Genomic DNA, 26,741 nt, shown 5'->3' with positions numbered 1-26,741 from the left:
TTTCATGGTTCATGTGTTTTCTTTTTGTCGTGAGAAATAACAACACTGAAAGTACACTAGCAGTGTGTGACAGCACCATAATACAGTTATTTATTCTGATAATGCTGAATTTTAAATAGGGTGCAAACTTTTTGTATTGTTCCGTTTTTCCCAGCAGAGCTGAGCTGAACGTGTGCATGCGCCAGACGTTTTTCGCTTCTGCTTGCTTGTAGCTGATGCCTTGCTTGCTTTCCTCCCTTTTCTCACCTGCTTTCTTCTTTTTCCAGGTAGGACAGGGTCTTCTAACGACCTCCTGCCCAGTCTTGATGTGGAGATTATGCCAGGTATCTGTACCTTTCTTGCCACTTTTTGTTCAGTGTCTCTGTGCCCTCACGCTGACTAGGCATCTAACTGCTTCTCTGTTGTCAAGATAAAACTTGATTCAAGAAAACAAAACTGAAACTGGCTTTCTGCTCAAATCAGGCATCGGTAGGATGTCAAAAATCCACAAGATGTCAGAAGGTTCTGAGAACTGCTTGTGAACACTACTGTGAATTCTGATGGGATGGGCATTGAGAAATACTCTTGATTTGAACTCTGTGAATTCTTAAACCTGTGAAAAAATGGTCTGCTGTTCTTCTATGGTTTCAGTACATTTTCTGCAAGCAGCTAAATGAAACTACAAAATTGAGATTGACTTGCAAGTGCAAGTGGTTAATATTCAAGGAACAGAAGCAAAAGCTCTGCCATTCTCTGACTGGTTGGTGGTTCTGGCAATGGCTAACAATTCAACATAAGCACTAGGTAAGAGCAGAAAATGGAGTATTGCAGGTGTTTATATGTTTTTAATGTATGATAGCATAGTTGTATGTCTAACTCCAAGTCCAAAATATATTTAACATTTTTTTATTGCATACCTTAGGAAATACGAATGGCTGTGAATAGTTGCAAAGCAACTGTTTAATTATTAGTTAAAACCAGCTTTATGTTTGATATAAACTCTTCTTTAGCACTGCAACGTGCTTGCTTAGATAAAAGGTTGTAAAATGATCTTGGTACAGGAAGAAAGTCTGATGTTTACAATAGATAAGAGTCATCTGTGAATTGTCTTATGCCAAAATGGAAGCTGAATCTAGCAGAATCTTCCAGAATCTGGCAGAATCTAGTATACAGTAGGTATACGTGTGGGGCATTCACATCAGAATAAGGCTGTTAATTGCAGAAAATCAGGCTGCTGCTCAACTAAGCTTGGCACTGATTTTTTTAAAGCACTTTTACACATTTTTCTTCAGTCAGACGCAGCCAGTTTCCATATGGTATAATAACAGTACTTAGGCAAATATAATGAAAAGACTAACTGACAGTCCATCCATCAGTCTTCGGTAACTGCTTAGTCAAACCCTGGGTGGTGGAGATCCACAGCCTGACGCGGCAGACAATGGGCGCAGTGCAGGAAACACCCTGTACAGGACACCAGGGTCACAGACACACTCACATTCACATGGGGAACGTCTAGGAGGGCCATGTAACCTGGGCAGCACGACTTGAGACTGTGAGAGAAATCTGTGAGAATATACTGTGAGGCATTGTGTGCCCACAAAATCAGAGTCGCAGATCCATCAGTTCAAACCCAATAGGAGTGTTGTTACCCCTTTTCTTACTATTGTGGGGTGTCAAAATCATTCAAGAAGAAAACATCGGCCAAGTCCCTGTCAAGTGGCATTAGGCAATGAACATATCAGAGTGGCACTGTAGCTTTTTCAAGAGCATTAGATCAGTGTAAATAGATTTGTAGATCTTTAAAAGCCCGTGAGTTAACCTCGAGACACTAGATGAAACGGGAAAAGACATGTTTGTAAAACGCAGGAAGCATTTTTCAAGAAGTGTTATTAGATATAAAGAGGGCCCTGCTTGAGGACAGCTGCTCTTCCTAATTCACGGTGAGAGTCTGGACCTTTAGAAAACTACTGATCAAAAAGTAGGCGGATCTGGGGAGACAGTGTGGGTGAGTTCAAGGATTTACTGTACATGAAGGTAGCAAGAATTTCCATTTGAATTTTCAGATGGCTGCTGAACTGGGGCAGCATAGGGTGTGAAAGGTCTTGAGCCAGACATCCTATCTTTGAAATGACTGGAATGAAAGTAAAATTTTGGACAGTAATCTGGAGAAGCATCTTTACACAGCGACTTACAGGGATTGTGAACAAAACCCCTTTCCACAACTTTGAAGCTGACTTTGGGGTATCAGTTTAGAAATGCCTTGATGGGATTCTTACATCACTGAGACATTAATAGCTCAGTAAGATGGACCAAAATGTCCAACCATTTGTAACTGTGCATATGTTTTTAAAACCACGTTTCACACTTAAATACAAAAGTTGCATATTTTTATGCAATGTGAATGTAAGCAAACACAAATAAGCATTGATTCTTGATCTCAGAAATATCCCCAAACTACACCTGATGTTGTCACTGTTGCTGAAAAGCTGGTCGACACTTTAGTCTTTTCTCGAATTGACTATTGTAATGCCCTACTCGCTGGGGTATGTCCAGAATTCAGCAACGAGAATCCTGACCAGGTCTAGTGCAAGTGATCACATCACTCCCATCCTGGAGTCCTTGCAATGGCTTCCTGTCAGGTTTCGTGTCGACTTGAAAATCCTCACACTCGCTTATATGGCTCTGAATGGCTTGGCACCTCAGTATCTGTCTGATACTATCATCCTGCTCCCCTTCTTGCAGCCTTCGCACATCTAATTCTGGTCTCCTGTCTGTCCCCCAAGCCATTCTGCATACTATAGGTGACAGGACCTTCTCCTGGTACGCTCCCAAACTCTGGAACTCTGTCCCTGTGGATATCAGCAGCCATATCACCCTGCAACTCACAACTGGCAACCCACTGAAGCTAAGCAGGTGTGAGCCTGGTCAGTACCTGGATGGGAGACCTTCTGGGAAAAACTAAGGCTGCTGGAAGAGGTGTTAGTGGGGCCAGTAGGGGGAGCTCACCCTGCGGTCCATGTGGGTCCTAATGCCCCAGTATAGTGACGGGGACACTATACTGTAAACAGGCGCCGTCCTTTGGATGAGATGTAAAACCGAGGTCCTGACTCTCTGTGGTCATTAAAAATCCCAGGGCGCTTCTCGAAAAGAGTAGGGGTGTAACCCCAGTGTCCTGGCCAAATTTCCAATTGGCCCTTACCAATCATGGCCTCCTAATAATCCCCGTCTATGAGTTGGCTACATTACTCTGCTCTCCTCCCCACTGAGAGCTGGTGTTTGGTGAGCGTTCTGGCGCACTATGGCTGCCATCACATCATCCAGGTGGGGCTGCACACTGGTTGTGGTGGAGGGGATCCCCATTACCTGTAAAGTGCTTTGAGTGGAGTGTCCAGAAAAGCGCTATATAAGTGTAAGCAATTATTATTATTATTATTATCAGAGGCACTTTCCCTGAGCTCTTTCAAATCAAACTCGGAACCTTTTTAGAAGGGCTCTGATTTAAGTGGTTTTGTGTGCCCCTTGGCCTTCCTACTGTATTCTGTACCTCCATCTACGATCTGCTCTCAATATCTATTTTTTGTTGTTGTTCTGTAAAGGACTTTGAGAAACCACTCAATTATATTAAATATTATTATCCAAATTCCATCAAGGTTTTAGTTTTTTTCCTCTCTAAAGAAGCACTAGTAGATTTACTGTCTTGACATGACCAAACCTTGAGCATCTTTCCTGCTACCAAAAGATTAGCATTTCTGCCAGTCTTACAGTGAGACCAGACAAAGAGTTAAGAGAAGGGTTTAGTTTAAAGCTGGTGTTCAGATTGCAGGTGCTGGAACACTGAAAAGCAAATGAATCATCAGCCACTGTAATGACAGACTCTGAGGTAAATTAGCATTCAGTGGCTAGTGACTGAACCTCGCTTCTGAAATGCAGTTTAGAAATGGCAGCTTTAACTCCTTACAGGCGCATCTTAAGTGACTAAAAAGTGATCTGTCATGCGTGTGGACAGATACATGCTTGAGTTTCTCTTCTCTCAGCAAGAGAAATGATATGGATTTGAAGGTGGACAGGTTTTGTACTTTGCATTCATGGAATTTCACCTTTAAATCAAGAAAAATTGGGTCTCTCATTGTTCTGCTTTTCTACTTTTCTTGTTGGTTAGGTAAGAAAACAACTTAGAAAGAAAAAGAAAGGTTTCAAATTTCCGTTTACTATTTAATTGAAAAAGACTTAGAATATGTAATTCATGGCTTAAATAATAGCAAGCATCTCTAAAAATGTTCTGAACAGTTGCTTCAGAAGAAAAGGAACAGATGTTTATGAAGATTATAAACCACCTTTTGAACACTTATATTTACTGTTCTCTAGTGCCTTAACATCAGTGAAAACATTTCACTGCACTTTATGATGCATAGTTTGGATTTGGTTTAGACACAAGCAACAAGGAAGAAATAAAGCTTAAGGATGAGCTGTTTTTCAAGACACCGCCCGTGGGCCTGGGTAATGAAATAATAATACACTCATACAGTGTGTTCAGTACTGCAGCACTGGCCTTGAACGGTACTGAATCACATCGTGGGGGAATCATTTGTTCTTCCCCAGAGGAGAAAAATGTGTTTTTTTTCCTAGTTGAGTAATCTTTTATTTCAGAGCCTTAATGACTCAGAGACACAAGCTCCCTGTAAGAGCGTACGTTTAGAGCCGAAAGTATTTAAGGTTATTACACCAGCTGTAGTTAAAAGAAGTTGCAGTACAAGTCCATGTTATTGAAATTGCGGGCCAGCTTAGGTCTTAACTGCCTACAGGAAGCAGCTCCTTTGGAATAGTTAAGAATTTAATAAACTGCTTCAATTTTCATTCCGGTGTATTACTAGGATATAATCCTTTAGAAAAATAAAACATACTGTAAATATGTCTAGGGGGCTACTAATGATGTATATTATAGCACTATGTTGTTGAACCTCAAACACTCCGTGCTGCGGTGTACTGCAGTCAGCATCCTGGCTTATCCCTAAAGTTTTCTTCTTTCTCAGTAGATACTGAGCATTGTGTCGATGGGTCGTGGAGGGGACTGAGCGGTGTTGTTCTGTCATTTGATGTGAGTTGTGACCCTGGAGAGTCTTCAGGCAGATTGAGGTTACGCAGTGCTGTGAAGCAGGAGGTGTACTGTTCCTGGTCTTATTAAATGTGCTGCAAACCCAGATTTCCCATATAGGTTTGCTAATAATAACCACAGGAAATTAATAAATGAGCTCAAAAATAGGGTTTAATTGTGAATAAGGTGCAGTGACATGACTGAATTTCTTTGTCTGCTACATTCTCATCTCTCTTACAAAGGAAGTTTAATCGTGATTGCAGGTGTCTTTTGTAGCTCTGCTTTGTAAAACTGCACAGATAGATGCCTCAACATGCATCAAGTGTGCATTGTGCGTGTTTGTGCCCTTTAATGGATTGGCATCCCTGGCATTTTTCACAACTGCAGTTTTTATCCCCATATAACAACGTCTGTATTTTCTACATTGTTCATGGACTCTTGCTGGTAACAAATATTTAAAACAAAAAAAATGGAAACACTGTAGGAGTAGTTTTACAGAATTGAAAACAGACCCAAATACCTTACCTACAGATTTGGTAATTGTGAGCAACACTAGTTATTTTTTTCATGGAGCTGCAAAACTGGAAACACAAAACATAAAAGTATACTACAATACACTGCTATAAAATATCATTTTTCCTCATACCCTCCTGCATTTCTTGTAATTTGATTTATTTTATAACTTCCCTCGCTGATATTTTCTCTTGAGTAAAATACTGTAAGACTCCCACATTTCCCTTATCTTCAAGTGTACTGATGCACCGCACATCACCACTCAGGCCTTAGGAATTTAACCAAATATTTTAAAAATGTGTCACAGAAAACAGCAATCCAGATGACCCTGTCAAAATTAAAACATTCCAGAATTAGAATAGGGTGTAACCTCCCTGCGCAAACTCAGGACCCACAGACCTGATCAGCCTCTGTACAGACTGCTGTGGGATGTTTCAGCACTCTTTATGCTACAGTCTGTTGATGATGGCTGGGTGGTTGCAGAAGTCTCCTGTCAGAAGCATTGGCAGATTGGTTCCACAGGTTTTCCATGGGACTCAGATTAGGAGAGAGGGCGAGGCACAGCTTAGACCTTGGGTGCACCATTTTCATCCCAACACTGTGTGGTCTTGCATTGTCCTACTGGAAGGTTGACGCTCATCGATTGCCTTACAGGCAGAGCAGAAAAGCTATTGGATTAAGATGCATCTTAAGTGCATCTTGCATAACTGGATCACTGAGCAGTAAGGCTGCCCTCAGCTCATCTGCAGCAAACATGGTCTTGTGGTAAAGGAGGTGACTCCTCACACACTGTCTTCCTTCAAGTAGGCCAAGGGTATTATGGTGTGCATTAATAGAACACAGTCCAAAGTCCACAGTTCTTTTTGCCACCACCTGATGTTCGGTGGCACAGAAGGTGGCATGTATCCCTGCGCAGCCTAATAAATCTCAGAGCATTTTCATGCAGACAGTGAGTTACAACCATCCAGCTGTACACAGGTTTTTTCATCCTGGAATTTTGCAGGCCCCAGCCATTGCAGCCTGACAGCGATTTAACAGATTAGTATTGTACCACATGGTTACGAAGGCCATGAGCTGGTCTGACCCCCTGCTTTCGAGGAAATGGCCTGTCCCCGATAGAGCTGGTTTCTTGGTTTCTGTAGGCTGGGACTCCAGGTGTTGATAAGAACGAGGACTTCTGCAAACAGGACACTTTCAGTTACGGAGATAGCACCCAGGTGATCTTCATGACTCAAGCAGGGGGAAGGGTTGTGGGAATGTTTCTCCTTTTTGTGCCGATTACAAGCACGTCTTTTGACACGAGTGTTACGTACAGTTCTTTCCGGACCCTATGCGGACGACACAATCCGAAGAAGTGGGGAAACACTAGGAAAAGGTCATGCAGGAATACGGGGCTGAAAACAGGGGGGCGTGTCCAAAGTGCGCTGGCGCACGGGGGAGGTGTGGCCGAGGCAAACAATCCAAAAGTAATCCATAGAGGGAAAATCCAAAAACACAAGAAAGTCCATAGCCAGGTGATCCATCCAAACAAGGAATTAAAAACACGAACCGGGTCGGAACCGGCGGACAAGGAACAGGAACAGAGGTTAAAACCTTAACGGGACCGGGCGCTTCCAGGTCCCGGACTCACACGGTGCGGAAACCAGATGCAGAGCCAGGCTGAACGTCAGCGCCTGGCTTTTAAGGTGGACTGGGAAAAGGGGTCAGGTGCACAGAATTAAGTCTGAAGTGAAAGGGCTGGAGCACCCTTAAGGAGGAGGGACGATAATCGTGACAACGAGTGTCAAACACTGAAGCGTTTTTTAATCACATTTGTTTTACCTCACCAGATTGCTATTTCAAGGAAAAATGTGAAATACATTATTTACAATGAGCTGTTGATATGAACGCAAAACTATTTTCATTGTTTAGCCCGTTTTTTTTTTCCGTTCCTAGGAAGTGTTGCACGTCCTTCAGCAAAATCAAACTTTATAATTCCTGCACACTGATACCACACTAGAAACAGCCTCTGAGGATCTAAAGAAGGATAAGGACGCACAGAATACTTTTTGGAAAGAAATATTTCCCTGCATTGCTTAACACAGTTATGTTAATTAGGACTGGAGAATTGATGCTTGAACGAAGTCGCCTCTGTAGATCATGAAACAGTTCTAGATGAAACCAAGACAAGTGTTTCCTCTGAAATGAGAATAAGCCAGGCTGACCTGTATGCTTTTACACCGAAAGGGAAGGTGTTTCATTTGTATTTACCTCTTCTTCTCTTAGGTTGTACTGTTATTTGAAATTTATGTGGCTTGTATATATAAGGTTAATACTTTTACTTTACTAATACCTTTTTCATTGTACTATGATTCTGAGAAGACCTAAAAATGCACTTGAAGTAATACAGGAAGCAACAATAAGAAATGACAACCCACATTCCTGAATGTAAAAAGGAAATAAAGCCTTGACAAGTTATGACAAGTATTTCCTCAGATGTGAGTTTCCATCAAAGCAGGAGGAGGCTTTGTAAATGACCTCAAAGAAAGACAGTGTTTTATTTATGTTATCAGAACCAGGGAAAACAGGAATTCTTTATACTTAAAGGACATGACATTTCAGTGCCTACAAAAGCCTTTTGGTTTCTTTGGTCTTTATTTCTTCTTTTTGGAGTTTATTATTAAAAGTTGATAGTGGTGTGGCACTTAACATTGCATTGTCTCCCTGGAGTGTTGTTTTTTTTTGCTGGGATTTTTTCCCACTGTCTGAATATCTTCTTAGATTCATTGGCAGCTCTAGACTGTGCCCTGTATGAATTCATGTATGTACCTTGTGAAGCACTGATATCCCCTCCAGTTTGCTGTTCCAAGGAAAAATATGAGTTGCATTGAACTGTTGATGTAAAATGCAAAAATGTTTTGACCTTGTATGCGTTGTCTGTCTGGTTGGGCAAACCACAGCCCTGTATTGGGCTGCTGTACTGATTTATATTAGTTTAGCCAGGACAACTGAGCTGAGGCAGGTTCCAGCAACCTTTTGCATTCAAGAAATGAAAAGGGAATTTGACCATGAATGCAGTAGGACCTCGATATTTGCTAGTTCGACTGTTTGCACAAAATGATTAGTGACCACTTTATCCTCATTCGCAGACCAAACTCACTTGTTCATGAGCAGCGGAGTAGGAGAGTGAATCCACTTGCACATCTTCATCTCATGGATCCACTGAAGGCATGGCTTGGTTAACAAAGAGTTAACACCTTTGTGTCGAAGTGCTTCATGGGTTTAGCTTTGCTTATTCCGTTTCCATCAGGCAAGAGTTAGATTTATATGTTATGTGTATCTTCCTGTGGGACGTTTGTTTCTTTCAGAAACTCATTAGTTGTTTGCTCGGTCATCTGTTGTGTTGTTGGTCCGGCAGAGACGGAGCTTAAGTGCTTCTACTGGAATCCAAAGAATGAGTGTTCTGCCAGACCTGTGCTGGAGTCTGGAATATAGCTGCCACTCATAATCCAAGTTGGGAAGTAATATATGTCTGCTTGTAAGGAAGTGTTATTATGCGTTCTTCCAAAGAGTCGCAAAATCCTGTTTGTTCTGTCATTCAGAGTTTGAATTGCCCTGAATGACTAACATGTTTTTCAAATGACAGCTCTTTCATTTCCCATAGTTACCTGGCCTTGATGACATTACTCTTGTCAGCACCAAGGGAAACCTTATCAGCACCCGGGCAATCGCTGTTTGAGATTCCTCATACTGCACATTAACAGCCATTCCAGCTCCGGCTAAAAGCTTTTGGTTGCTTTTGGGTTTTTTTTCTCATCTGCTTCTCATTATTGAGATTTATGGTAGTTTAGGACAGTGCCAGGATGACAGAACTGAGAAGCTCTAGTAAACCTTTATATAGGAGAGGTGAAAAAAGTGTTTCAATTTTTTTTACTATTTCACCATTTAATGAAAAGTAAAAATCAGATCCTTTGTTGTTTCAATCCTTAGATTTAGATGGTCTGTCTTTCTGCAGTTCTTTATCCAGTGTATTGTGAAATCTGGTAAAAGCCCTCAGACAACCAGACAGATGATTCAGGGTGCTGGCTGAATATAATCAGTGGGGGTGGGGATTGCAGTCTATTGAGTTAATCTAAAAATCACGTTTTGTTGTAATATTATCTAAATATGCCTTCATGATATCCTTCCTAGCATCTCACAAGTCAATGAGAAAAATATAACTAGCTCTAAGCAGCTGTAACTAGTCATTTGTATGGAATCAGTAAAGCTCACTGTTTCTGGTAAACTTTATTGCGGTCTTAATTTTCTAATTTCTCTGCATATCATTTTTTTCTTGTAGATTCTTAACTTGTATCTCTTACTAGAGAGGACACATTTTGCAAAACACTGATGTGGCACCGCTGTCTGTAGTTCAGAAAGCTTTGCCGTGCAGTAACCAGCCTGTTGTAAGGCTCAGGCCAGTAGTTTCACCCAGTGACAGGAAACAATCAGTATCGCATTGTCTTTCTGTGTCAGGCAGTGGTTCTGCAGACAATTTAAGGGGGAGTCCCTGGAAATGGGACAGGGGGCCCCAGAAAGGCCTGGCAATCATTTACATGCAAACCAGAATGACAGGGGTCAGTGAAAACTGATGGTGTCAAAAGACGTCATGTCAGTGTGATGGGACAAGGTAACATGAAAAGCAATATCTAAAGTAAATGTGTATTATCGCTGTACTCACAGTTACAGAGAAGCGGTCTGTGGCTGGAGACTGAATTTAGATGCAGGTTTAAGGCACAATTCAGGGAATATACAGGGAAGCAAAGTCAAACAGCCAAGACAGGGGAGGTGGGTAAAGCAGAGAACGCCAAGACCAGAAAACAAATACTAAGACTGCGCACCAGGGAATACAGCAACAGGTATTAACAGCACAGGAAGTTGCAGTCTAACAGGTGGTACTGATTATCCTCCGTATCGTATTGTCACGCTTCCTAACTGCGTAAGCGCTATTGGTGGTGGTCCTGTGGTGATTGCCTGTTCTCTGGCGAGCAAGGGGATATCGACACGGTAGACTGTTGGAAACGGCTCTGTTCTGCCATCTTACTGACTTGGCAACCTGTTTGATTTCCAGAGTGGGTGTTCGTGGGGGTGGTCATTCTGGGCGGATTCACCTTTATCCTGTTTGTGGGAATCTGCTGGTGCCAGTGCTGCCCTCACAGCTGCTGCTGCTATGTGCCCTGCCCCTGCTGCCCGGAGACGTGCTGCTGCCCCCGACACTGTGAGTAGACCTCCGCCCCGTCGCCTGGACTCTGCCCACCCGTAACCAGCAGTAGCGGGAAAGCCTGCTTTTCTTTCAGGAATGTACCATACCATCACTTATGCTACTGGAACGGCTGCTGAAACTGTAGATGTTTCTGCTGAGAGAGATTGATTTACTGATGTCCTTCAGCAAAATCAAACTTCTTTATAATTCCTGCACACTGATAACACACTACAAACAGCCTCTGAGGATCTAAAGAAGGATAAGGATGCACAGAATACATTTCGGGGAAAAAACATTTCTTGCATGTAGGAATGCTAATTCCCATTGCACCTTGTCGGTCAGACAGGTGGTGTCAGTCAGTGAATGACGTGGTCATTCAAAGGACCCTGCACTTATTTCAGACCTTACTTATGATTCTTGCAAGCCGTTTGTGAATTTGTCAAATTATTTTTTTTAAGCTATCCTTTACTCGTGCCTTTGGAATTTCGCCGTTCTGTATTTGATAGAAGTGTCATTGGCGCCTGTGTATTTTGTCTGTTCTTGCATCCGATTAATTGTGTAGGCCAGGAAGCCAGGACCACTTCACTGCCATGCAAAGTACTGAACAATTAAAAATAATGAGAATTTAAGTGATTTTTCAGCTTGGTTTCACTGATAGCCTGAGCACTGTTTAATTGTATGTTGTTTTTTGTACTCTGTTGCTAGTGTATGAAGCTGGAAAAGCAGTGAGGACTCGTCCAGCCCAACAAATTGCCACTATCTACCCACCTTACTATGTGTCGAATGTGCCCATGGTTCCCATTGGGCCTCCAGCCTTGATGGATCCGAAGGTGGCTGCGCCAACCATAGAGAACAGTGTTGCAGGCGGTGAGTGAATGGCCGTTGCCACCCTCTGTCCACTGTCAATGTCCTGGTTTGTCAGGACTTAGTAGGTGTCAGTTTTCTCTTTTCAACAAATGGTGAAATAGTCTTTTAGTTTCTTTCTTTGTGAGTTTAACTTGTCTAGAAGGAAGTTAGTTCTTTGTCCCCTTTTTTGTTGCTGCTCTGTGTTCTGGTGTGTTGCTGGTCCTGCAGAGACAGAGCCTTCTGTGCTGCTACTGGAATCCGAAGAATGAGGGCTCTGCCAGACCTGTGGAGTCTGGAGTGTAGCTGCCAGTCATAACTGGGCTGTAATATGAAGCAAAATACATGTGCTTCTAAAGGAGCCTTAATATATTCTCCTCAAGGTGGAATTGGCGCATTTCAGTGTCACTCAGGAATTGAATTACTCGGGTGTCTGAATTCAGAACACTTTCAGTTCGCATTTGTGTTACTTAGCTTTGACAGCATTATTCTTGACAGCACCGAGGCAAGCATTATGAGCACCAGTGCAAATATCAAAGTGTGTTTACAGAATATTCTACACTGTATGAAGTCATAAGAAATGTGCTGCATGATGTTCAACGTCTCAGTAGCTTTGACACAACATGTTCAATGGCGTCAGCTCCAGCAACACAGAGATGAACAAAAGCATGAAAATTAAACCTGGAAAGGTCAAAGCAGTCCCAACACTACATGTCCTTTTTAGTTACTTCCAGTAGAATTAGGAAATTATTTATGTGTAAAGAAATTATATATAAAACCCTGTATTTGACATTACAATAACTTGATAATATTTAGTTCTGTGTTTGAAAATTTAAAGCTAAGACGTATTATGTTCAGAACAAATGAAGGTTTGTTTTACTTCTTGGGAGAAGAAACTCCCTTTTAAATGTAAGAGGAGTTCTCCTTCACCAGAACTAAAATAGGCTCTTAGTTCAAGGGCTTTTATGCATCTGATGCAACCAAATGTTGTTCATAAGCAGTTTGAGACCTAGAAATTTGAGTACAGTATGTATATTGTGTACAGAAAGATATATATAATCATGTAAACATAATGGTAATGGTTAAGATTTCAATGATATAACAAAGCTTTCCCGCAACTAAAATCACTCCTTCCTATTTTGACTTCTCATACTAAAATTGCTTTTAAAAGCACTAAATTGCTCATTATTAAAGTTATTTTTTCTGTTTTTATTGTATTCTCTTTAATCAGATTATCTTTTTTTTCAACAGGTGAAAAACTAGGGATCTTATTTTGATCTGAAACTAAATACTATTTACTGTAAATATCACCAGATTAATTCATACAATGTGTCAGCTTAATTGCTAAATGAATTCCCTTAAGACAGTGGTTGAACAGTGCATTATGTTCCCTAAAAATTCCCATTTCTGTTCTGTCCTATTTTAGTTTCAGTCGTGTCTAATGATGTAAAATGAGTCATGAAAATCAATAACATACTTTCTGTTTGGGAGAAGTTGCACCATCATGCTCCTCTACCGAGTCAAATTTGTGAGACGATCTAAACAAAACAAAATTGATTTTTTTCTTTGTTACTTAATTAATTTTCAAATACAAAAAAAAAATGGTTCCATAAATTTCCACACAAAATGTCCTCCAAGCTTCCTGGAGAAAGTAATCCTGTAGGATTCTGAGGTAGTCCTGCAGAACTGCTTCAGTTATGCAAGATTGCTTCCACTAAAAATGAATGGTCTTCTGGAGGGTGAAAGCTAATTTAAAGCTAGGTATATTCATTCGCATTTATGGCAGAAAAAAAGGAGTAGTGGGATATTCCAGGCTATAGGCTGTATTTCTGACCTCTTAGTTGTCTCTTGTTCTGTCAGCAGTGTCCAGTGGGTACCACATCCAGGCCAGTAAGGAACAGGACTCTATGAAGGCTCTGTACTACATAGAAAAGGAGATTGCACAGTTTGATCCTGCCAAAAGAGCATATGAGAAATGTAAGCCTTCAGTCATTTCAGTACGCTGTGCTTTGTCTTGTGTTCTAGGACAAGAGTAGGGAGTACAACTACAGACTTGCTTCCATCGGCTTTGGAGCTTGACTGAACGATGTCATTTAAGAAAACGCATCTGTGTTCCCTCAAGCATGCTTCCTCCAAGCAGGCTGTGGCTGCTGAACAGTATAATCCATTAATTTCCTCTGGGTGGTACTTTTTATTGGCTTCTTCTGAATCGGACATCAGATGACTTCGCTTTCCACTCAAGGGAAAGCAGCACAATGCAAATAAAGATCTTACTCTATTCCAAGTCTCGGATTCAAACAGAGCTACAGCTCTGCCATTGATCTAACATGCATCTCTTCCACTCGCAGTGTCCACAGAGCAAAGTGGTTTTCAATCAGTCACAGAAAGACAATCAGATGGCGGAACTGGCAGAGATTTTGCTCGAGGCAGGGGGACAAATAATAAAAAATGATAATGCCCTGCATTTTAATGTTTCAGTGCCAGTTAAGTATGACAGTAATTATAGTACGCACTTGCTAAACAGTTCTCCATTCTTTTGAATTATGTACATTCATCTAAGGTTTATAGAAAACAGCTCATCTAGCCACTACAGTTTCCTGCAACTGGTTTCTTGAAACGTGTCTTCCTCTTGTCTTTGCCACTGGCAATGCACATCTAAACCTGGGCAGTAGAGGAGATGTTATATATTCATGAGAAAAACATTAAAACTTGCAGTAAAAACAAATGTGTTTTTATGCATTTTATTTTTAATATTAAAGCAGAGAGGAGCAGATAATATTGGGAGAAGGTTTCCAGATTTAAGAAAATACAAGATTGTTCCTTGTAGCAAAGGAAGATTAAGGGAATGGTGGTTTGCTTTGTACCCAAAATATAAGTGGAGACATTGGGAGGACATTATTTTACTCTGCTGAGTCTGGGTAATACCTCTGAGAGAGTCACATTTTCCCCGATGTTAGGACGACTGTACTCTTACATTTTCCCCTCTACTGAAATTTAAAAATGAAGATGGCAGATGATGCGTTGATGATGCTCTAAAATGCATTACTGAACAAATCTACTTTTGTGTCATAAGATGTAACCTCAATGTTAAATTCAATTATGGCAGATAAGCTGAGATGCCTGCTTGACCTCCCTGTTATTCAATTCAAAATACTTTATTCTTCCCCAGGGGGGAGATTTAAGACGTTATACAACAGGATGGTGTCTCTCTTCGTGCGGGTCTTCCCCTAGAGGCCTTAGTTGGAGAGTTAAGCAGCCATCGTTCATGTTACGGGAGAAAGAACGTTGTGTTTTATCTTGACAGCCACCAGCTTGTCGGAGCTCAGCTCTCTGCACGAAGGAGACGCCGATTTCCGTCGCTCCTACCACAAAGTGCAGAGAAACGCGCTCCCAGCCATCGCTGACCGCGACGAAGAGTCGGAATTCAGGTCTGCTTCTGCCTCCCAGGGGCGCCGATCTGCGCGGTACCCCCTCCAGGCAAACAGGTCCGAGGAGCAGTACCAGAGCAGGTACACGCCAGAGGAACTGCTGTTAATCACAGAACAGGGGTCTTTGCTTTTCATTCTTGTGCTCCCCTCTTGTAACACCATGCAAGAGATCAATCAATCGCAGACCTTTGCCTGTTTTCAGTGCATTTCTTCAATGAGGCATCAGTGATGATGCACAGGAAAAAGACCTACTGTTGACAAATATGATAACCTCCTGCGTTTTACTACACCCTCCAGTACATAACTTTTATCTCTGTATTTTTTTAACGTTTACATAAGTAACAATCGGCTCTTGCTTAAGATACTTCCTAAAAACGTTCTTTGCTTTAAACAGACAGTCACTGTATTGGGTAGACGGTGAGATGACTTCATGCTAAAGCTTTAAGGGCAGGTCCACTGGAATAAAGTACAAGAACCAACGATGAAGATTCATACAGCCTGAAGAGTTAAAGTAGAAGATTTGGATTTACATCTTGAAGCTGTGTGTAATTCATTTGCAGTTACAGTAGCTTCTTATTCCTTCACTAACTTCAGTTATAATCTGTTTTAATTTTACCGGTTTTTGGCATGCAGTGAAAATCACCACAATGCCTTCTTTAACTGGTTTGGAATCTCTCCCGATTCCCTGTCCAGTGCTGCAAAATGAAGACTCTTTTTTTTGTTTCCCCCCCGGTGGCCCTGTGACAGCAGGTGGAAGCCCAGATCGGAGCACCTCCAGAGAAAGTCCATGCGGTCGAGCGGCCGCACGGGCTCCCTGGACGAGCTGGAGGAGTTCGCCCAGTCCTACGACCAGAGGCTCAAGCGGGGCGACTACAGGGACGCCGAGCGGGACTACAGGCCCGCCCTTGAGGATAGGGATCCCTGCCGCACCTCCCAGGACCACGGGCGTTACCACGACGGCGAACGCCCGCGCCGCGGGGCGTCCGCGGACGATTACTACCGCAAGGGAGAGCGGGGCGGGTACGAGCCGGAGCGGAGGTGGCCGCCCAGCCCCCCCTCGCCCAAGAAGAGGGAAGCAGGCGGGCGCTACTCTCCCCACTACCTCACGGGCAGCAGGAGCTACGACGGCGCCTACCTGACCAGCGTCCTGGAGAGGAAGGCCCGGGGGAGGGCCCCGGAGGAGAGCTTCGACAGCGAGACGCCCTCCAAGTCCAGCTCCAAGAAGAGCAGCGACTGCCTCTACAACCGGTCCCCCAGCTGCAGGCCGGAGGAGGAGGACTCCCTGCCCCCTTACTCGGAAGGAGAGGCCGACAGGCACCACACGGTGGCCTCCTCAGCAAGGCCCTTCTCCTATATTAGGGATCCTCAGTGCAGCTCTTACACACTGCATGACAGGAGGGAGGAGAGGCAGAAGCTCAGGAAAGTGGTGAGTTATATGTAGCTCTGGTCAGTTAATGAATACATCAGCTGCCCTACTGATAACCTGTCCCCGGGTGATTATACTATCCTCGATGGCAGATCACCAGTAATATCTACTGTGCACCCCGTTGATTACATGGGAGGAAGAACACATTTTTGACGGGGCTGTTAGTCAGCGAAGCGCCCGAGTTTCCATCTGATCTAGCTCTAAAACCCATTAAGGCAACAGTGCATGTGTAGAGCATCATAACGTCATGGCACTGGCTTTTGCGCATGAGGCGTGGCATGTAACATGGCTTCAAAATGACAATACTTCATAATACCTTTCATTTTCGAAGGTTCCTTCCTGAAAGTAACATCCGTTTCATGTACTAACAATACATGCTTTTGTCAGTGTTGCTGTAATGTGTGATGGGTTACCTTGAGCTGGTCAAATTCTTGAGATCTGATAGAATGCTAATTGATACTTTGCTAACCTCTGGATTTTGATATTTTCACAGAGCACACTCCTAAGTAGGGATTCCATTGTAGTGTGAGCTCTGAATCTGCAAGAGACTATGAAGGTTTTTTATGCGTGTTGCATTCAACAGTGGAGCCCGTACCGGAGGGGAACTCATGAAAATGATGCGGAAACGCATGTGAAACTGAGAACTGGAGGAGTGCTTTTACGCAAAGTGTTTTGTGGGTGTCTTGAACACGGGACCTAGCCCAGCTGTTGAAGCTGATACCCAGACTTCTTTCAAGAAACGACCGGATGAGATTCTCGGATCAGTTCGTTCCTAGCGTTTGCAAGAGCTGGAGGGCTTAATTCATTTCTTCAGTAGCTCTTGTTGTTTTCAAATCAGCGGAGTTGGAATTTGCAGTTATCTTTGTCCATATATGGGATTTTTGAGAAGGAGCTTCAGGCCGATTCCTCACATCAAAGCACTGAACACGGTCAACCAAGGTGCTGTCCACTTTGATAAGTCCACTGAAGCATATAGACCCAGCTCCCCACAAACGTAACGAGGTCATCTTCGGATGTCTGGGCAGGTTGGTGATGCTTCTGATTGTATGGAGCAGCAGGAAGAAACAAAATACAGGAAAAGCCTGTCTGAATATCCTGCTGGGTGGAAAAAGGAAATGCAACTTTTGTTTTCTGGCATGCGCTGAATAACGTTTAGAACCAGGCGCAAGCCTGCCAGCCTCAGGGTTATTGAATGTCTCCTGCTGTTTTTGCTTTCTGTGAGGCCACAGTCCCACGCGTGTCAGCTCATCGCAGTGAGAGCACGGCCGAAGATCTTAACACTAAAGTCACGAGGGGCGGATGTCACATACCATCACGAAACGTCTTTTCCTCTGCTCTAGCTTTGCCTTCTGGATCAGGGAATACTGTATGCTGTGTGGAAATGGAAAACTCAATTGTGTATGACAACATACATACAGCATGTGACACCGACATATTAGAGATGTATCGTACAAGGTATTATAATAAAATGATGAATGAAACTTAAAATGAAATAAAAATACATAACTTAAAAATAGTTTCAGTTCCACCCCCACTCCCCAAGACTTGCTTTTTTAAACAGCCGATGAGAATCGGAAACAACCAGCGAACCCATAGGACCTGCTATTAAAACTAATCACTAGGCTGACGGTAGGTTTGTAAAAAAAAGTCTATTCTCAGCCTTTCATTTAACTGAGGTTCAGTGAGAGGTTGTGCTACTTCATTATGAGAACATTGTGCCCTCATTTTGTTCACTAGGAGTGCAGTCTTGTTTCATTTAGTGTATTTATTGCAATGAAAATGAAGCTTTGGTGAGCATGTGCCATGAATCATACAGTTACAGTATAGTTTTTAATTGCGTTCACCCAGCAAGAAGCTACTGAGTGTCAAAAGCTTTGATTCTCCAGACGTATTTGTAGTTCACACCATACGAAATTATTCCAGCAATGCGGTATCTGTCTAGGGGTGATTTTATAGTTCTGGAAATTACTGCACAACTTATAAAGGAAAGTGAGAGCAGTACTGCAATAGCAATAATTATAAATGCTATAGCAGCTGATTTTCCACTTTTAAGACCCATTTCACCACTTTACTGCACTGATTTAATTATTTCCCATTATTATGCATTTTTGAAAAAGCTGCTTTGAGGGGGGAAAAAGAAGCACCCACATGCATGTGTTCTGTAACTCACATTTAGCGTCACAGTGCTACGTGTGACATGTGATCTCTGCTATGGTCTAGCCAACCACTAGACCGAAACTCCACAGTGGCCCTACAGTATACACTGTTATTGCCTGATCCTTGCACAGTGCATTCAGCAATCTTCCTGGGATTATCTTTCTGTACCAGGTTTGTAGTTTCACAGGCAAGAAATGGTGATCTGGCCATAAAGTGTGTTGGCATTGACAAGGCATAGACAGGGCAGCACTAAAATGTGATTACTCCGCTTCTATTTGGCCTGTGTTCTCTGTATTGATAATAAGAACCGTTACCCTAGGTAAATAAATCATCTTGTGGTTCCAGAGTAAAGAGGCTTTCCTTTGAAACCTTTGGCTCGTGTACTTTCCTTCATTTCACTGGCCCTCCTCCTGTTTCTGTGACACAGACTCGTACAGTATGAACGTTGGAGTCAATGAGCATAAAGCAGGGTTTTTTTTTTTTATCTGACTTGCGCTGAGTAACCTGATCTCAGGCCAGAAAATGGGCTTACCAGACTAATCCTTTGCACATGGCACCTCCTGCTTCTTCTCTGCTTCATTTCCTTCTAATGCATAACAATGACATTCAGCTTTTAGTCATCGGTGACTTACATGCCTTCTATATTTGGTGCCTTTTCTTTCTAAATTACCAGGGCTGGCAGTTTAACCAATATAGCTAATGGATTAGTCTTTGGGCTCATGTTTTATGTGCCTTTTTGAAAGGCTTGAGAAGTAATTGCTTTGTTCCATCACTTAACATGAAGCACAAAATTGTTTTCATGGGCACTGAAGGGAAACACATTTAAGCCTAGCTCTTCAGTGTAGTTTGATATCTGTTTTTGACTGGTTGTTGAAGATTGGTTTGCATTTATAATGTAAGGTATTACTCACAGGGGTGGCGTAGTGGTGCAGTGGTCAGTCCCGGTGTCCCAGGGTTCAGGTCTGGGGTGCTATGTGCGTGGAGTTTGCATGTTTCACCCCGTGTTCATGTGGGTTTCATCTGGGTGCTCCAGTTTCTACTTTCTGGTACAGGAGGTTAATTGGCTTCTGGGGAAATTAGCCCTGGCACCCCGACGACGCTGTACTGGATAAAAAATAAATGAATGGATGGTCCTTACAAATGAAAGGAGGACGTTAATTTGTAACTCTTATGTTCTAAATTTCATTTTGTTCACGCTTTAACATTCTGATTAAGCTTGGAATCGCTCAGCCATGTATCTGTCACTCTCGTCCTGGGCCTCAATCAGGAAAGCTCCTATAGTGCTAAGAAACATCTCGATAAAAAGGAAGGACAGGAAATGAAGCACCACATTTACAGAGCACGACTGGGAGCATCCAGGAAGCCCTGCACGTGCAACCATCTAAATTTTAAAATGTCTGACTTTTTTTGCAGTTTTCTAAAGTATAATAAAGAAAGAAGTGAGGAGGTTAAGGATGTGCATATGCACAAAACACTTCAGCTGGATGTCTCCAACGCCTGTGCTAGTTTGCTCAGATGTAAAACAGGCATAAAGACCTTAGATCCTTAGAGTCCTCATGAGGTGAATATTGAGCATGAACACAGCATACAGCACAGTGAGCAGCTATATCTGCTATACAAAAAGCCCACTTCTGCATTTTTCAATTGGAGCCCCTCAGCTGGCCTTTAGTCTGTGTGGACTCACAAGTTTCTTAATTTTATTACCTTCGCTTGTATCCTATACTTCCCACCACCTTCACAGTCTCTGCCTCTTCCCTTCCTTGCATATCATATGCCTAGAAAATGTTTGTTCGCTAGTCCTGTGCTTAACATCCTTAACATTAGTGAGCATGAGCTTGGGGTGGTTGCATGAGCCAACGGGATACTGCTTAGATTTGCCTTTTTTAGTTGTTTTCTACATCGTTGGAAGGAGAAGCTGCTGAATTTATGAGCAACATACACACAGAGGTGATGATATGGCAAAACAACACTTCTTGCATTGGGAGATTACCTCAGATGGTAAACAAAACCTTAACTCTTATGATCCTTAACTAAACGCTTCTTCAGTCCCTATTTAAACATGCAGCTAAACTGCTTACTGATACAATTACAAATTTACTTTTCCTCAGGCTGAATTGATGTCGGACCCTCAGAAACTTGTTCATTCCCTTGTCCCCACGTCCTGCTTCTTAATGCATGATACCTGGTTGCACCTTCTCAGAGGTGCTGTTCTCTCCACTCTCTCCTTTAAAGGTCTGTGGGTCTTGCTGCGTTCACTTGTCTTTCGCCTGTTCTTCTGCTTTCTGCTCATGCTGATGCTCTGCATTCCTGGGGGATCTGCTCTCTGTCTCTCATGGCAAGTGGGACACGCTGGGCTCTCTTCACTCCCTGTGCTCCAGCTGGTCCGGTGAGCACGGGTGAGAGGTCATTCCCCACTGGTTTTATGGGAATCTCTCTGATGCCGGAACCTCCTCCCTTCTGTCATCCCACCCCCCTGCCACAGGTCACTAGAGTCTGAATATTCCTAGAAAAACAGAGAGGTTGGCTCGGCCATAAAAGGCCCATAACTGGAGAGCAGATTAAGACTTGTTGTCCAGATGTCTCGTTAATTGACCACTGCGCAGGGCTGTCCAGGTGGCAGATTGAGCCCTGCGGGGGCTTGATGAGTTTCTTTGGCTTCTCGAGCAGGATGGACCTGCGAGGTGCCTGCGAAATTGCAGCAACTGCAGTGAGAGACGAACACCTGAGGGCTGACAGGTGGGATTATAGGACGTGTCGGAGAGTGCAGTGAAGACCTCTTTCTCCCTGTCGTCCCCATTCTCTAAGAGTCCACACTGGCTGGATAGAAATGAAAAAATATATAAATATAACAATTCCAACTGCAGCCTGTCTAATAAGCAACAAGTCACATGTATAAATATAAATATCTATACTTCCTTACCACGATTGCAAGATTTTTTGCAAACATTGCGATTCTGTGCATTATTTGAGGATTGTGCACCGCTACTCCAGTCAGTACTGTACTGTCCAAGCTTTCTTTCTTATCTCACGAAAGGCCTTATCATAAAAACCACAGAGCACACTTTCACCCAACCCGACCATTTATTTAACACCAGATAAAGAACTTTTATCTTCTTGAGTGTTGATAACAGTGATCTACAAATGAACCTTAATGAAATTATATATTTACACAGGTACATGCGACAGCTCATATTATTACAAACCTTTCTTCAGATGGCACACCATTTGTTCCTCTCCTGCTTTGGTTCATGTTTTTCTGATACATACTGTATTTGTCACGATTAACCAAGTGTTTTCTTGGCTTTAATACTGAATATTATATTGTCCTTTTGACAACTTAATGTAAACATTTTGTTTGAGATTGTCCAAAGTGCACTTTTCACAGGATGGGTCTTAGTGGTCTAGTATAAAGAGTAGACCTCTCACAGAGGCAAGTTGATTAGATTTCAGTGAATTACAAGGTACCTGCAAACTGGAGCACAGTGCATCACCTTGTGTATCCCTCCTGATTTAACACATGAGGGTAAGGATCAATCATCCCCATAGTCTGGAGTTTCATCAATATGGGTCTCTCCGCGATACATTACCACCTGTGGTGTTCGCCCTAAAACTCAGGTGTTGACCTGCTGGAAAGAAGCTGCTTTCGGAGGAGACGTCTAAACCGTTCACCATTCTGATCTCTCTTTGTGTGACAGCACACATACGGGTCTTCAATAATGAGCCGTCCTGACTAGTGCAGCATGGAAAGCAAAAGAGATGCTTGCGCTCGAGGAGTCGGATTTCCAATCTGTTGTCTAAATTACCTCAACAATCCCTCATTATTTGTCCCACTCCATCCCCTCCTGCTCTCAGGACAGCTTTGTTTATACAAGGGTAGGGCTTCAGTCTAAATATATACATTCTGTCTTGGGTTTCATTTGCCAAACGAAGTTTGCTGAACACTGTTGTGGGAATTATGGCTTTTATTTTTGTATGTTTATATATATATGCTTCTTTTTATGCTTCTGTTAGATTTAGGTTTATGCTGATGCGTTAGAGACACACTGGCCAGGTTGCTAGTAGCAACCTGAAAATTCATTGTGAAAATCTAGATTTGCTGGTCTGCTGACAGATGCACATAATTATTTTAAAGAAATACATCTGCAAAGGTTGCCCTATAATTTTCTATAATGCCGATACTTTTACCTGCTTATGAAGTGCTAATTCCTGATGTTGCAACACCTGATCTGGACTCAGTTTTCTGTTTTCTCCTTCACTGTGAGATATATTCCTAGAATATCCAGTATATCTATGTTCTTTACACAGTATGCTTACTTTAAAGAAGCTCTCGAGGTCAACCTTACATCAACCATATTCTTCTTTGTTCAGTTTCTCTTCTCTTCGTAACTGTACGTGTTGTAAAAGTACAGTTCGTGTAACTCCCATACCTTTTCACTGTTCAGCAGTCAGAGATACTGGTTTAAATTTTGTGAGCGATGTTCATAATGTTACCTCTGTTTAGATCGTTTCCTCCGTTCAGACCAGTTTCTGAAGCCACTTTTGCAAACCGATTGCAGGGTAGAAGATCTGGAAGGGAATCGCGTTAGCAGTGCCTGGAGATGTGAAGTCCAACAGTCGGGTTTCCTGTGACTGCCTTTGTATCAAACCAAATAAAGTCCATGATCACAGATCACAGTTCAGACTGGGGAACCTCCTGAACTTGAGCACCTTGCTTTGTACATCACAGCATGACTCGGAGGTACCAAATTCCAGGGAGGCTGGAGAACGGCTGAGTAACTGTCGCCCACATCTTTCAGCCTTTTGCCACTGTTAAATGTGTTTGCCTTCTCTGAATTTAAGAAGCAGCCCGTCTTGTAAGCCATAGCATCTGGGGATGTACTGTATTGCCAAAGGGCAGCACTCTGAGCTTCGTGTTGCCTGAGACTGTGGATTTTTTTTGTTTGCTTTGTGTAACATGAAATTCTAAATAAAAGGATCTAATGTCTTATTTTTTTAATAGTTTAAAAATGGTTGTACTCGCCGTCCCATTAAGAACCAGTCATTACGATGCTCATATATCCCTTTGTGATATCTTCACGCTTGTTTCTGTTGCCATGGAAGGGTGCCAGAGGCGAGAGATTGCTGTATCATAGCCATTTACTGAAGTTACACCACTGTTTTCATCTCGATCAGTGTTTTCCTGTTATCCAGGTCTTAATCATTGAGTGCTGATTGCGAACTGATGCAGCAATTGATCTTCTAATTGTAATGTTTATTATACAAGAATCGCTTTATGTGTATCCTGAATCACAAAACCATTACTGAAACAAGAGCTTTAATTTACAATATACATTTCCTGCTCTTGGATACAGCATGTGTGTACTGTATATCTATCCAGATGAATTTGTAGTCACTTTGAAGGTCTAAGAGAATGAAGAACTGAAAGTCTGAAGTCTGTTTTTTATTCTGAACATCACAGCCATAAATATTCAATTTGTAAAATGCTGTCAATACATACTGTCACTCCCAACAAATTAACTGACCCAAAAAGAAACTGCATGACAGGTAGGGTAAATGTGTAAACATTTCTTCCAGGTGGTTTTTGGGATCCAAGCTCATTTCCATATGAAAACTGGTGACTAAAGTGGTCAGGTGTGATTTGCCACAAATTATTTCAGCCGGACATGTGTAGGCAAGAGCCAGCATATTTATTGAAAGTATCTGAATCCTTAGTATGTGAGATACATTGAGGACCCCTAAATTCAGAATAGGAAAGTCTGTATCCCACACACAGCTGTCCCACAGTTAAATGAGTGTGGGTGGACTCCGAGATTGGGGACACTTTAAGCTGGAACCTGATGGGTTTAGGAGGACCTCATGCTTTGCAGCTATTAAGGTGCCGTCCTTCGGATGAGACGTAAAACCGAGGTCCTGACTCTCTGTGGTCATTAAAAATCCCAGGGTGTTTCTCGAAAAGAGTAGGGATGTAACCCCGGCGTCCTGGCCAAATTTCCCATTGGTCCTTACCAATTATGGCCTCCTAATAATCCCCCTCTATGAACTGGCTTCATCACTCTGCTCTCCTCCCCACTGATAGCTGATGTGTGGTGAGCGTTCTGGCGCACTATGGCTGCCGTCGCATCATCCAGGTGGGGCTGCACACTGGTGGTGGTGGAGGGGAGTCCCCATTACCTGTAAAGCGCTTTGAGTGGAGTGTCCAGAAAAGCGCTACATAAGTGTAAACAATTATAATTATCAATGCAGATCGCAAGGCAAGATGCTGACCTGCCTTTACACCTGCTTTGTGCCGTTCAAGACCAACCTACAGCGCTTGAATGATGCAGACTCTCAGGAGTGCTTCATCCTTTGTTGATTTATATATTGTACACCTTGTATCTCAGAGACACACACTTTTGCCTTTCGATACAGTTTGTTTTTGGGGGTCAGTACATATTGGTGTATCAACAGCATAGCAGTGCTATTGTCTCCTCATTCATTTGCTCTGCTTTTACTCCTTTTTTGTTTACATTGTATCCACAGAAACTGAAAGTTTTGTATGATGTTTTTTGGAAATATTTTTATAAGTATTTACAAAATACTTTGGGGAATTGTTTGGGGACAGTACATGTCTTAATTTTTTGCAGTGTTCCAGGTCAGCTAGAAATGTTTAAAGATAAGCAAGGTTTACTCTGAGCTAAGTGCCTATCCAGGATATCACTTTTTTTGCACAATGCTTTATCAAAACCTGCCCTGTCATGTTTTATATTGAAATGTTTCACTATTCCTGTGATGTGTATTTTCAGATTAAAATTTGCCTTGTGAAGCATGCTGTTTTGCATCTTTCTATAAAATTCCCAATGTGGCTTCTAGTATTTCTTGTCCAGGGCTACGCTGAGACATTTGTTATTAATTATTAGCAATCTGTAATTTCAGGCGCACTTTATGAGCTGCAGAATAAACTCTAAAGTGGGTCTTCGGTGAAGACAAGAAGCTTATGATCAAAATTTGGTAGGATGCTTTTTGGCAATATTTTCATATGCCCAATATAAATATTTCCATAATATTTGCAGTAGTATAGAGGCTTTATCATGAATGATGGAGAAAGGAATGTAGCTACAATTCTACAAAAGAAACATTTATTAAGGGATAAAGTATTCATGTTCATACATTCTTGTTACCTATAAAGGTTAAATATTCAAAGATGTGGAGTCCATGTTTGCAAACTCACATCATAACCAGACAGAAAAGATGACGGTACATGAATATGGCTTGCTTCTTTAATTTCCCATGTGTTCTTTTTCAGGAAAAGTGACTTCCTCTTGCAATTATGTAAAAGGAAGGAAAACGTTCTTGAAAATGTCAGTGCTAGCTCTGATTTTCTGTGACATGCTGTCATAAGAGGGATACATTTCCCTTTTGGATTTTAGACATAGGCTAAATTTCACCAAATGTGGGTTTTGGCAGAGAGTAAATATAGATGAGGTGTGCAGTGTTCTAGAATGTGGATTATGACTGTTACTTCCAAAGGAAGTTCCAAAACAAATACACCCCACAGCAAGCTTGTAGACTACAAGAATGTAAGGCAAACACGCTAGCTGAAAGTACAATAACAGGAAGCTGTCTGATTAAGATTCACAGGTGCTTGCGAGTCATCTTACACTGCATCTCGCCTACAAATCACCCAGCCTCCTCGTTTGACAGAAGGAAATACTGATCCACCCACATTCATGGTTTATAGTCTGCTGCTTTTTGCAGGATAATCTCTCGGAGAGACCAAGTAAGCCTCAAGCCAAGACCTCAACATTGCGCAGTGGATACCCCAGGTCACTCTCAGTGCTGTGTATTGTATTAAGGAGAAGGCATATATAAGATAAGATCACTTTATTGGCCATATTCAATGTCTTGTATTAGGAATTTGTCTTTTCGCAGACCCCAACTTCCTTTTCATGAGACACACAGACAGGGAGAGAAGCTTGGGGTCAGAGCGCAGGGTCAGCCATTTATACAGCACCCCTGGAGCAGTTGGGGTTAAGGGCCTTGCTCAGGGGCCCAACGGAGTAGGATTCCTCTGCCGGCCGCGGGATACGAACCAGCAACCTTCCA

At 42.4% G+C, this 26,741-nt stretch overlaps 1 protein-coding gene across 8 annotated transcripts in view; it reads left to right on the top strand.

Moving 5' to 3' along the window:
* The window catches only part of LOC102689080 (immunoglobulin-like domain-containing receptor 2), a 45,403-nt gene extending 19,939 nt beyond the window's left edge, over positions 1 to 25,464 (top strand). The window contains exons 4-10 of one of the 8 annotated variants that reach the window (XM_015364364.2): positions 267 to 323; positions 10,674 to 10,820; positions 11,511 to 11,672; positions 13,512 to 13,625; positions 14,953 to 15,157; positions 15,827 to 16,502; positions 16,996 to 25,464. In XM_015364364.2, the coding sequence (XP_015219850.2) occupies positions 267 to 323; positions 10,674 to 10,820; positions 11,511 to 11,672; positions 13,512 to 13,625; positions 14,953 to 15,157; positions 15,827 to 16,502; positions 16,996 to 17,031 (1,397 nt within the window). In that variant the 3' untranslated portion in view covers positions 17,032 to 25,464. Of the gene's footprint in view, positions 1 to 266; positions 324 to 10,673; positions 10,821 to 11,510; positions 11,673 to 13,508; positions 13,626 to 14,952; positions 15,158 to 15,823; positions 16,503 to 16,995 lie in introns of all 8 variants that reach the window. The other 7 variants (XM_015364363.2, XM_015364365.2, XM_015364361.2 and 4 more) reach the window with 7 other exon arrangements.
* Positions 25,465 to 26,741: the final 1,277 nt, after the last annotated feature.

This window comes from Lepisosteus oculatus, chromosome 15 (genome assembly GCF_040954835.1).
Source record: "Lepisosteus oculatus isolate fLepOcu1 chromosome 15, fLepOcu1.hap2, whole genome shotgun sequence".
In the NCBI taxonomy this organism is placed as follows: Eukaryota; Metazoa; Chordata; class Actinopteri; order Semionotiformes; family Lepisosteidae; genus Lepisosteus; species Lepisosteus oculatus.
This window is presented reverse-complemented; position numbering and strand designations above follow the sequence as displayed.